This window comes from Hippocampus guttulatus, chromosome 15 (assembly GCF_054856545.1).
Source record: "Hippocampus guttulatus isolate MCC_2025c chromosome 15, RoL_Hgut_1.0, whole genome shotgun sequence".
Taxonomy (NCBI): Eukaryota; Metazoa; Chordata; class Actinopteri; order Syngnathiformes; family Syngnathidae; genus Hippocampus; species Hippocampus guttulatus.
Window position 1 is genome coordinate 11,733,820 of NC_141275.1, and position 11,291 is coordinate 11,745,110.

Sequence of the window (11,291 nt, forward strand, 5' to 3'; positions counted from 1 at the left end):
AAAAAGCTGAACCCAACCCCGCTTTGTGCTGCCTCTCTATCTGTGTGTCTGGGCCTGGTGGCGCTTGCTTGACGTGAAACGTTCTCTCCCAGAGGTCTCAGCTAGCCAACCCTGAGCCGCCATGTCCAAACCGTTGTCCGACCATGACAGGAGGAAACAGATCTCTGTGCGAGGCCTGGCCGGTGTTGATAATGTCAGCGAGCTGAAGCAGAATTTCAACAGGCACCTCCACTTCACGCTGGCTAAAGACAGAAATGTGGCGACCAGGAGGGATTACTACTTTGCTCTGGCCCACACTGTGCGGGACCACTTGATCGGCAGGTGGATCCGAACCCAGCAGCACTACTATGAGAAAGATCCCAAAGTAAGTTAAAAAGTCCTAACACGAGTGGATCATTGAGAACCAAAGTCATGCGACTTGCCTTGAATGCACCGGGCTAAAATATTTGCTGTAAACACCAACCTTGTTGAAGCGGAAATCCCGCCGATAAAGAACAGCCACGTTTCATTGCATACAAGCAAAAGGGTTTGTCATTCCTCAGCTGTATAAGAGCAGGCCGGGTACAATCTAATGCCAGGGCATGACATTTAAACTTCGCAAGGGCTTCTTAGCAGTCTGCTGCTAAGCTTCCATTCTTACGGTGTGCTGAAACATTAAACCTCTTCGTGACCTTCTGCTCCTATTCCGTCTCACCATAAAGCACACAGCCTCTGCTTGTCTCGCACGAGCACATGCCTCCAAGGGCACTGGATTTCATATCTACCACCCCCTCCCCACCCCCCCCACCGCCCCCATACAAGTGCATGGCACGCACCAATAGAGAGAACCCGTACTTACAATAGTAAACTGTCACATACGTAATTGCAAACTGCGGTTTGGCTCCCAAGTGAAAGCAATATCAATTATATTTACATGAAGAGAAAAATGTTCTTTGCTATTTAATGTATCGCTCTGCAGAATAAACGGGATTTCTTTTTTTTCCTCTCCCCTCTCCTTTTGTTACATCCAAGAGAGTCATTGTTCTGTCACTTAAGTCCCTTTTGTGTTCACCCAAGCAGGGTGACATTTACTCAAAGAGTGGAATACATTTTTAGAACAGGTTTAATCCAGCCTCGGTGGGATGCAACCTCACACTGAAGCACCCGACCCTCCAGACTGTATCGACCTTGCTCGCTGCTGCAGACTGAAAGGTCAAAGGTGAATTCCTTGAAAAGAAACCTTGAACCAAGCTGTGAGCTCGTGTGCTGCAAAGTGACGGTGACAGCCGCTTGATGTATTGATGATATTGATAAGTATCCGTTAAAAAGGCAACCGGGACAATAAGACTAACAGGAACTGAGGAAATTGACAAAATCAAAGTCGGCTAAGATGTGCAACAAATCCGAAATGAACTCCGGCAGTCTTAAATCTCTGTCATGAGTATTTCTTTCCATGACACACAACTACAGTTGGCGAGCCGCTCCAGAGTTGAACTCCAACTCCACAAGGAAAGAATATCACTCTCAGGCTGACCTTTACAACGACCTCCACAGCAGCTATTTTTGCCAAACCAAAATGTTGCCGTTATGTAATGCAGAATGTAATTTGTCCCCTAGTCCCTTCCCATCCACCCTCTGCTTTTGCTCTTCAGTGTGCTTCCGCCTTCTCAATTTCAGAAGAGGGGGAGAAAAAATATATAAAAAAATAAATAAATCAAACACCTTAAATGGCAAAGGCTAAGCACTCAACAGGCCCAGGTGGAAGATAACTCATGCATGCAATGTGATGGCAATAAGTGTTTTACGTGATACTGGATGTCAGATATGAGAGTAGTTTGCATTTTTGCTTTCATTGAATTACAGTATTTGAAGTCACCTATTTGCGGATTTCCCCCCGCACCAGTGTTATTCGCGCAAACATTTCCTCATTTGTGGTATGTTTTTTTTCACGATTCCCTGCATATTCAAATTTTAAACCTATTATAATATATATGATATAAAATATGATCCTATTTCCATTCGGGCCCTGTCGCTATCTCCTGCGATTGATGGCGGTCAACTGAATAACACTGATTCACCTCACCGGCTCCCTCTAGTGGTATGCAAAAGAATCCCTGTTCAAGTGCAGTTCAGCGACTCCACTAAATTCCAAGATCGTTCATGATTGTGGTACTTGGAGAATGAAGCATTTTTAGGTGGTACTTGGTGTAAAACGTTTTAGAACAGGTGATGCATACTCACTATTTATTTTGTTTGTTTTAACAGCGTCTGTACTACATATCGCTGGAGTTCTACATGGGCCGCACCCTCCAGAACACCATGGTGAACCTCGCACTGGAAAATGCCTGTGATGAAGCCACATACCAGGTGCATGGAAGATGGTTTTATCCTTTTTTAAACCAGCTTCTACATTATGAAAGGGTTCCTTAATATCAGCATATGTGTGCACTCTGGAATCTTTAGTTGGGTCTGGACATGGAGGAACTGGAGGATATGGAGGAAGACGCCGGTTTGGGAAATGGTGGACTCGGCCGTCTAGCCGGTGTGCTTTTTTTATGACCTTTACCCGTTTGAGTTGTTCAACTGGTTATTACAGCCATCCAAGTGTTAACATTTTGAAGAACGATCCTTTCAGCCTGTTTCCTGGACTCCATGGCGTCCCTTGGCCTGGCTGCCTACGGTTATGGTATCCGCTATGAGTTTGGTATCTTCAATCAGAAAATAATGAACGGCTGGCAGGTTTGTAACATTGGTAATCTCCCTGTTTTCTTTGCAAAGAAAAAAAAAAGCATACGGTGTATATCTGGGTCTTATTTCAAGACAGATGTGGGTTTTGGCAACCTAATGGCATAAAGTGAATAATATCTATAATTATGTGTTATCATTATCTCGTCTTGATTGTCCTCGTCATTTTCTGGGTCTGAGTCAGCTCGGAAGGTACTCACCTAATGAGTGTTTTTCACTCGCAATGTCATTATCAAGGTTGAAGAGGCCGATGATTGGCTGCGCTATGGCAACGCCTGGGAGAAGGCACGTCCCGAGTACATGCGCCCTGTGCAGTTCTATGGCAGGACCGAGCATCAGCCAGACGGTGTCAAATGGGTTGACACTCAGGTGAGGGGGGAAGAAAAAAAAAGAAGATATTAATAGAGGTATCAGGAGTCAAATCTACGAATCTGAAAGGTCTCTCTCTTCCTGTAATATGTTGGCAGGTAGTTTTGGCTCTGCCATATGACACCCCAGTCCCCGGCTACAGAAACAACGTCGTCAACACCATGAGGCTGTGGTCTGCGAAGGCGCCATGCGAATTTAACCTTAAAGACTGTATGCGGCTTCCTGACAGTTTATGGTGCTGCAACATAATAATGCGCTCGAAAGGTTTTGTAAATTCACTTGTTTTTTGGGGGGGGGGGGGTTTGTGCAGTCAACGTTGGCGGCTACATTCAGGCTGTGTTGGACCGTAACCTGGCGGAGAACATCTCCCGTGTGCTGTATCCCAATGACAATGTAAGAAAGGAAGGCTAATTAGATTTTTGTTTTATTTATTTTTTTATTCAGCTGACATGCTATTCCGGTACATATGTTAATCTTAAAAAATGGATTTACATAATCTGGACCGCAAGGACCGCAGAGCCTTCATCTCCCATGGCCTTTTAAATCTGACATAAAATGTGACCACCACGCGTCGCCTCCTTACAGGCTCCAGATGAAGGATTGACGCGATAACCCCAAAGCTTTAGCTATAAACCGTGTCAGGGCAATATATGTCTGAGCGAGTGAGGGCAGAAAGCGGTTGACCCAATGTTTAGGCACAGTTTGAATATCATTTTAGCCAACACGGACTGCTTTTGGGTTATCTTGTCCATTTCAATCGACAATGTAGTGATGAAAACAGAGTGAGTGCATTGTGACTCATTCAGCTCGAATGTGGACACAAGACTAATTTCTTTGCAAAATGCTCAGCCGTGCAATTTTGGATCGTCATTCATTTATAAATGTCATGTTGAAGTTCACTCCAAAATATTCTTTTGTGCAAAGCCATAAATTATTTGATCTTGTTTTTTTAAAATGATGGGTGTAAGAGACAAAAACATACTCACGTGTGTGTTATCTCAGTTCTTTGAGGGCAAGGAGCTGCGTCTGAAGCAGGAATACTTTGTGGTGTCTGCCACCTTGCAAGACATCATTCGCCGCTTCAAGGTCTCCAAGTTTGGCTCCAGGGAGATTGCCCGCACAGATTTCAGCAAACTGCCTGACAAGGTGAAGGGAGGGAAAAAAAAATTGTGTCAAATTGAAACACCCCATTCGTATGTCTTTGTGGTTTGCTTAAAATCACCTCTGTCGAATGCATTGTGGAGGAATCGCATTTTGTTAAACTGGCTAAAGGCATTTAACAAACCTTTTGTTCATTCAGGTCGCCATCCAGTTGAATGACACTCACCCAGCTATGGCTATTCCTGAACTTATGAGGGTTCTGGTTGATGAAGAGAAGCTTCCATGGGATAAGGTCAACTGAGCTTTTTTGTTCATTTCCACCAGAATGAACCATAAAGTGATGCAAATAAGTCACATCTTTCCGTGCGCATAGGCCTGGGACGTGTGCGTGCGTACTTGTGCCTACACCAATCACACAGTCCTCCCGGAGGCTCTGGAGCGATGGCCAGTGGACCTGTTTGCCCATCTGTTGCCCCGCCACCTGGAAATTATCTATGAGATCAATCGTCGCCACCTAGAGGTGAGTACCGCATATTGCAACTTGCTGTCATTTGTGCTGCTCTGCACATTGCAGTTCCGTTTGACCATAAAATGCAAGGGGAATTTGTTAAAGCCACGAGTAAAATTATGCAGGCCTGGGGGGGGGGGGGTAAGTTTTCAGAAAATTAGATTGCAGACTTAAGAATCATTCGCTGTCTCAGTTTCACATGGCTTGATTCCCCAGTTCAGACCTTTGGGGCACCAACGGCAGGTCCTCTGTTTCTACACTCCAGTGAATGAAGCCAATGCGACTGATTCTTTTGCGGCCCTGAAGCCACCAAATTAAACACCGTGCCCTTTTTCCATCAGCCACATATATTCAAAAGATCATGGCTTGAAGACAACATTTTTCAGACACACAATTTCAGCAGGAAATAACTTGGTTTGAGACCTGCCTCTGTCTGCGGCTCACAAATCCGTCCTCTCTGTCAGTCCGGTTTTACTGCCGAGATGCAGACAGACGCTTGGGGAAGCAATGTGCCAAGCCATGAATTAAAGTTGAAAAGTGAAATGAAATTTCATTTATCTGTGCGACATTCACAGCGTTTCCAAGTAAAGTTGGGGCACGCTCCTGCCGTGCACAAAAACAGCGATGAAAATGATTCTATGAATTTGCGTTGAATGGCCTTTTCTTTGGCAGAACGTGGCGGCAAGGTTCCCCGGCGACAATGATCGTCTGGGCCGCATGTCCCTCATTGAAGAAGGAGGACAAAAGAGGATCAACATGGCCCATTTGTGCATCGTCGGCTCGCACGCAGTCAATGGCGTGGCCCAGATCCACTCGGACATCCTCAAAGCGACCGTGTACGTTCCATGCGGTCGTCGCAGGCCACGCACCTTCGGCCGTGAGCCATTTTATTATCGCCGTATCATGATTTATGTCTGCCCCGCAGCTTCAAGGACTTCTACGAAATGGAGCCGCAGAAGTTCCAGAACAAGACGAACGGCATCACCCCCCGCCGCTGGCTGGTGATGTGCAACCCTGGCCTGGCTGAGGTCATCGCCGAGGTGAGCGCTGTTTTTAAAACGCACGTAGCTCACGCCGATATCCCGGCGTGCTTTGTGTGTCAAAGACGCGGCGCGCGATCACTCGTTTTTTTTTCCCGTTCTTGTCTAATCAAGAGAATCGGAGAGGACTTCATCCGTGACCTCGACCAGCTGCAGCGTCTGCGCAAGTTTGTGAACGACGAAGCGTTCATCCGTGATGTTGCCAAAGTGAAGCAGGTGAAGTCAAGTTCATCTTTTTGATCGCTGTTTGTTCCTCTGGGCTCAATCCGCAAAGCTCCATGATGTGACTTTTACAGTCTCCGCAACAATAGGGGTGCCTGTCATTAAGAGGATTCGGCTTTTTTTTAACGCTTTTCTTATGGCATTGTTTTGCTCAACAGCATCTACAACTATCAGATGAGCTAAAGTCAACCTTATTATTTTTCAGGAAAACAAGCTCAAGTTTTCCGTGCACTTGGAGGAGCACTATAAGGTCAAGATCAATCCGAACTCCATGTTTGATGTTCAGGTCAAGAGAATCCACGAATACAAGAGGCAGCTACTCAACTGTCTGCACATCATCACCTATTATAACCGTAAACAGACACTCGATTCACATTCGGACGTGAATGACTCGGTCGGGCCACCCCGGTGCTTAAAATCTCATATCGCTGTCAGGAATCAAGAGAGAGCCCAACAAGCAGTGGACACCAAGAACCATCATGATTGGCGGAAAGGTACGTGCCTTCGAACCGACCAAATTTCACCCGTCGTGGAAAATTGGGGCGTTTGCACATTGTCAGCTGACACAAAATGGAGGCAAAAATGGAGTGCGCTGCTCGGGTGCAATCAGCACGCGTTTGATTGCACCTCGACTAGTTTGTGTCTTTACAACAACATGATGTCATCCATCTGAGGTTGCGCGATTGCACAAGAATCTTAGTTGTATGCCCACCCAAGAATCTCCGTTAAGAATTGCCACTTAGTAAATATAGTTTGAGGGGAAGGCAGCTTCCGAGGCTGTTGTAAAATCAGGTAGAAGAGGTCAACAAGCATCCCGGAAGAAAGTGATGGTGTTCGACTTTGAGGCCCCATTGTCGGCAGTGGGGGGTGGGTTAGATAGGGGGCGGGGGGCTTGTTTGCAGCGGTTAAACACAGCTAGCGTGACATGTCATTTGTTGCAGGCCGCTCCCGGCTACCACACTGCCAAGATGATTATTCGTCTGATCACAGCTATCGGCGAAGTGGTCAACAATGATCCCGTGGTGGGAGACCGGCTCAAAGTCATCTTTTTGGAGAACTACAGAGTCACTCTCGCTGAGAAAGGTGTTTCACGCCTCAGCTGCTCTCATCTGGTTTCCTTGCACATCTCGTGGTTCCTTTTGGCGCCCAGCTAACATGGTCATAGGCAGGGTATCAAGCATAAGGTTGGCGGGCCAAAGCTGGCCCGCTATTAGCTTCAATCTGGCCCGCAGGAGGAATTTGAAAAGTGTAAAAAATATATATTGTGGTGACTGACATTGTTGTGCCTTGACAATCACTTTGATTGCTTACAGTCTAACGCACACATCGGCATTTTTTTAAAGAATCCCCCCCCCCCGCTTGCATTTAAAACACAGAGAAAACACCAACTTCTTGTCGTCGACATCACCTGTTTGACAATTTTATAGGTTCGGCCCACTTAGCATCAAGTTGACACTTGAAGCACACTTGACACCCTTGCTGTCGAGTCGCCGAGCGCTTACCTCTTGTCATCTTTCAGCCATCCCGGCTGCCGACCTCTCCGAGCAGATCTCCACAGCGGGCACCGAGGCCTCCGGCACTGGCAACATGAAGTTCATGCTGAACGGCGCTTTGACCATCGGAACCATGGATGGAGCCAATGTAGAGATGGCTGAGGAGGCGGGCGAGGACAACCTCTTCATCTTTGGCATGAGGGTGGACGATGTTGACGAAATGGACAAGAAAGGGTAAGGCGTCAACTCCCATCTGGCCAAATCTTAAAATGACACTAGACACTACGAAACTATATACTGCATACCCACACGATCGAATACAATTGAAAATAAGATTGACTGTACATCAAGCGAAATCAAGTACACAGTTGTGTTATTATTATATAATACTGTATATGTGTTATTATTTCTCTGCGGCCCCGCCCGTAGATACCACGCTCACGAGTACTACAATCGCCTGCCTGAGCTGAAACAAGCCATTGACCAGATCTCCGGGGGCTTCTTCAGCCCAAAGCAGCCTGACTTGTTCAAAGAAATTGTCAACATGCTGATGAATCACGACAGGTAAAAAGCATCTCATATCGATAACAGCCATTAACGTAGAACTAGAAACTCGCATGCTGGTAGAATTACCACAGAGACTAATTGTGTACCTGTTGATTTTTTCCCATCGCCGAGTTAATTGTGTTATTTTTCCACACAGATTTAAGGTCTTTGCTGATTATGAAGACTATATTAAATGCCAGGAGAAAGTCAACGCGCTTTATAAGGTCTGTGCAAGGCAATGTGCCTCGATTGTAATTGTAATGAGTATTCGATTCAAATCATCATGAATAGGTCGCTTTCTTAACCAATGCTGGATCGTCCTCTTTTCAGAACCCCAAGGAATGGACCAAGAAGGTGATCTACAACATTGCCGGATGCGGCAAGTTCTCCAGTGACCGCACCATCGCCCAGTACGCCCGTGAGATCTGGGGAATGGAGCCCACACTGGAGAAACTCCCCAACCCTGACAAACTACTCTAAACTGCCCGCATGACGGTGTCATCAACATTATCGTAAATGTGAACTTGTCTTAATTTCCAAGATAGAAGCGATGCCAGGTGCTCAGTCCATCCCAAACGGTTCAATCGCATTTTCAAATAAATTCTATGCGCGTCGACCCACGGCGGCACAAACAAAACCCTCAGCGACATTTTTCACGTCTCTTGCATTTGTGCACAAAAGCACAGCTTGCAGCCACGTTCATGGGGGTGCGAAGAATGCAATTTCGTTACTGTGAAGTTGATCAAGGAGCTTTGTGAACTGACTGGTGATTTTTTTTGTTGTTTTTTTTAAATACAAAAATCCCAACGGCAATCGCACCCAAACTCATTCGGAATAAAATATGATCAAAATGCCATAACGGCCTGGGTGACTACTTTTAGTTATTTCCATTTCACTGTTGCCCTTCAATGCATCGAGGTTTTGTAATCCTCAATACCGATGGCAATAAAGAACACGGACAACCTTATTACGGATGACGTTTTACGATCAGATGGGGGTTACAATGACAAACCCGAGGTTGTCGACCTGCTGTTGGAACTGCAAACAGGAAATCCAGAACATATGTGCATGAGTTTACATTTTAATCAGCATTGCAGACAGTCGCTATTTTAGGAACGGTGTTTTCAGGTGACGCACGCTGCGAAAATGAGATCTATTCTCATCGCTGATAAATGCAAACGTGCTTGTTTGCCAAATGTCCTACATTAGGCCGATATCATCAGTCTGGACTGTTTGTTTACGAGGGTGGGAAGGGACGGGGCGGGGGTTGTCGTGGTTTGTCTGGAGGAGGACTTCCATGTAATGGAGAGCGTCATTTTTCAGTCTTTTTTCATTGTTATGAAATCGTTCTTTTGGGAAAAATATTAATCACCAACAAGTTTGGATTCGTTGTTTAGAATCCGTACTGGCTATGTTTTTTTCCCCCCCTGTGTGGCGTTCACATTCCTAAACAGACTTGAAGGACTCGAAATTGTCCTGAGGTGCGAGAGTGATTGTAAATGATTGTTGGTTTCTGCGTACCTTGTGATTGGCTGGCAATCGGTCCGGAGTGTACCTCGCCTTTCCAAAGTCAGCCGAGATACAATCCAGCACACTGGGGACTCTGGGTGAGGAGATGCTGGATAGAAGATACTCAATGAATATTCAGGAGGAGGTTTGGAGTCAGAAAAATAAAAACAGTGCTTTGGTCTGGCCCCGGTGCGAGGATTGGCCACAGTCCAGCAGAAGACTGGACCTTGGACAGGTGGGCAGCAACCCCCCTCCCCCCCACAGTGAAGACAGGATCCAACCATGCCGACAGTTATTGCAGGATTTTCTGATAACATTTTGTTGAAGTTTCAGTGACGTTGTCACACCCATGAACTTTATTCCACAAGAGCAACTCTCAAGAAGCGGGAGATCCTTTTGAAAACAGAAGGGCAATTCAGCATACCGAGAAAAGAGCATTTCAAGGACTCTTAAGATTGGACTTGAATCAATGAATGTTTACCTGAACATGAAGAAACCAATGAAAAACAATGAAAATCACAATAACTATATAAACAGCAACAAACAAGCAATATTGACCAAGCGCACCTACGAAAAGTTACTAAATGCCACCCCCTCCTCCATTTCTATCTCCCTTCTTCATCCATGGTGAAAATAATGCCAAGATCATAAAAATAGTCATAATGATAATGAACCGGTACTTAGTGATAAAAACAGGCACATACCACCACATAAACAAGATCCAAAACAAAGTACAATACAAAACAACAGTAAGCATAACAAGTGACTGTCTCTGACTCCCATTCCCTCTGAATCCTGTGAACATATCACGTTGATATTTCATTTTAAATTGATGTTTGCACCTTGTTATAAGCCTTCAGACGGACAATTGCATAATGTCACATGGCTTAGACTTTTGGACCGTCAATGCTTCATGAAAAAGTGCATGGAACGTTCCCCCCCCCCCCCCCCCCCCTCGCTTCGGTCACAGACAAGAGGTCGAAGTTATATGTTACTCGTGTTCACAGTATTTGTAACTAGTGTGAAGTTGAAGGCAATGAGGAGAATAAGTAATGTGTTACATACAACTGTCAATGTGGTGGCAGTCACACTTGACCGCTGTAATAAAACCGAAGACAGCAAGTCTTCTTTGTGATGCATACACTGTATCTGATTTTACAAGTTCAAAGTCCGAATGTAAATCTGTTATGAAGGCTGAAATTTGGAAAAGGAAAAAAAAAAAGTTAATTTGCACATTTTAAGGCCATTTTGTAGCGGTCTACTAAGCACTGCCAAAAGTACGCTCCTTTTGCATAAATACAGAATATTACAAGGACCCTTGGCATCAAAATCCATTTGATCAATAACGGTCAAAACGAGTCTGTGACGTAGACTATGTTAAACATGTACGTGGTTTGTTAATTGTACGTAATCGTTGATTAAATATGGCGGGCATGGAAAACTCAGAATTCGGTGTTGCGGTGATGCAGAGACAATCGTCATTATTCGAGTACCCGCCCACTCGATTAGAATTCTCGCGACAGCCAATCAGCATTGAGAAAAAAAAATGCACGATGGCCCTCTAATTTTCTTGAAAACCTGATGAAAGGACATTGAAGATTAGAAAAAAAAAGATTTACTTTTCAAAACCAGATGTGGCATGAGACCTTTAATATTCATTGTCAGGTTCAATACCTTTCAGAATAAAGGATAAAGGAATGCAGATCTCCAAAAACGCCACAAATCTACCACAATAAAAATCTATTTATATCTTGGCAAAGACAGAACTTGTGACAGAGC

The 11,291-nt window shown here is 45.1% G+C and overlaps 2 protein-coding genes across 7 annotated transcripts in view; one reads left to right on the top strand and one right to left on the bottom strand.

The window, feature by feature from the left end:
- LOC147193877 (neurexin-2-like) overlaps positions 1-3,073 on the bottom strand; it is a 124,764-nt gene extending 121,691 nt beyond the window's left edge. For all 6 annotated transcript variants that reach the window (XM_086131747.1, XM_086131748.1, XM_086131750.1 and 3 more), the window contains exon 1: positions 2,925-3,073. The gene's annotated coding sequence lies outside the window, so the exon portion shown is untranslated. The remainder of the gene's footprint in view (positions 1-2,924) is intronic.
- Positions 9-8,862, top strand: pygma (phosphorylase, glycogen, muscle A). Its single transcript, XM_086131752.1, has 20 exons — positions 9-364; positions 2,245-2,346; positions 2,443-2,521; positions 2,615-2,718; positions 2,962-3,093; positions 3,192-3,303; positions 3,404-3,486; positions 4,096-4,239; positions 4,394-4,486; positions 4,568-4,714; positions 5,375-5,538; positions 5,628-5,742; positions 5,857-5,958; positions 6,170-6,317; positions 6,400-6,458; positions 6,906-7,047; positions 7,484-7,691; positions 7,887-8,021; positions 8,161-8,227; positions 8,334-8,862. Exons 1-20 carry the CDS (start codon positions 122-124, stop codon positions 8,481-8,483), a joined length of 2,529 nt encoding a protein of 842 aa, XP_085987878.1. The 5' UTR covers positions 9-121; the 3' UTR covers positions 8,484-8,862.
- The last annotated feature ends 2,429 nt before the right edge of the window (positions 8,863-11,291 follow it).

What these genes read in the sequence shown, in the direction of transcription:
- pygma (XM_086131752.1), top strand. Translation starts at nt 122, where the DNA reads ATGTCCAAACCGTTGTCCGACCATGACAGGAGGAAACAGATCTCTGTG. An exon ending in GTGATGAAGCCACATACCAG is followed by an intron (nt 2,347 to 2,442) that starts GTGCATGGAAGA and finishes TGGAATCTTTAG; the next exon opens with TTGGGTCTGGACATGGAGGA. An exon ending in AGTCACTCTCGCTGAGAAAG is followed by an intron (nt 7,048 to 7,483) that starts GTGTTTCACGCC and finishes GTCATCTTTCAG; the next exon opens with CCATCCCGGCTGCCGACCTC.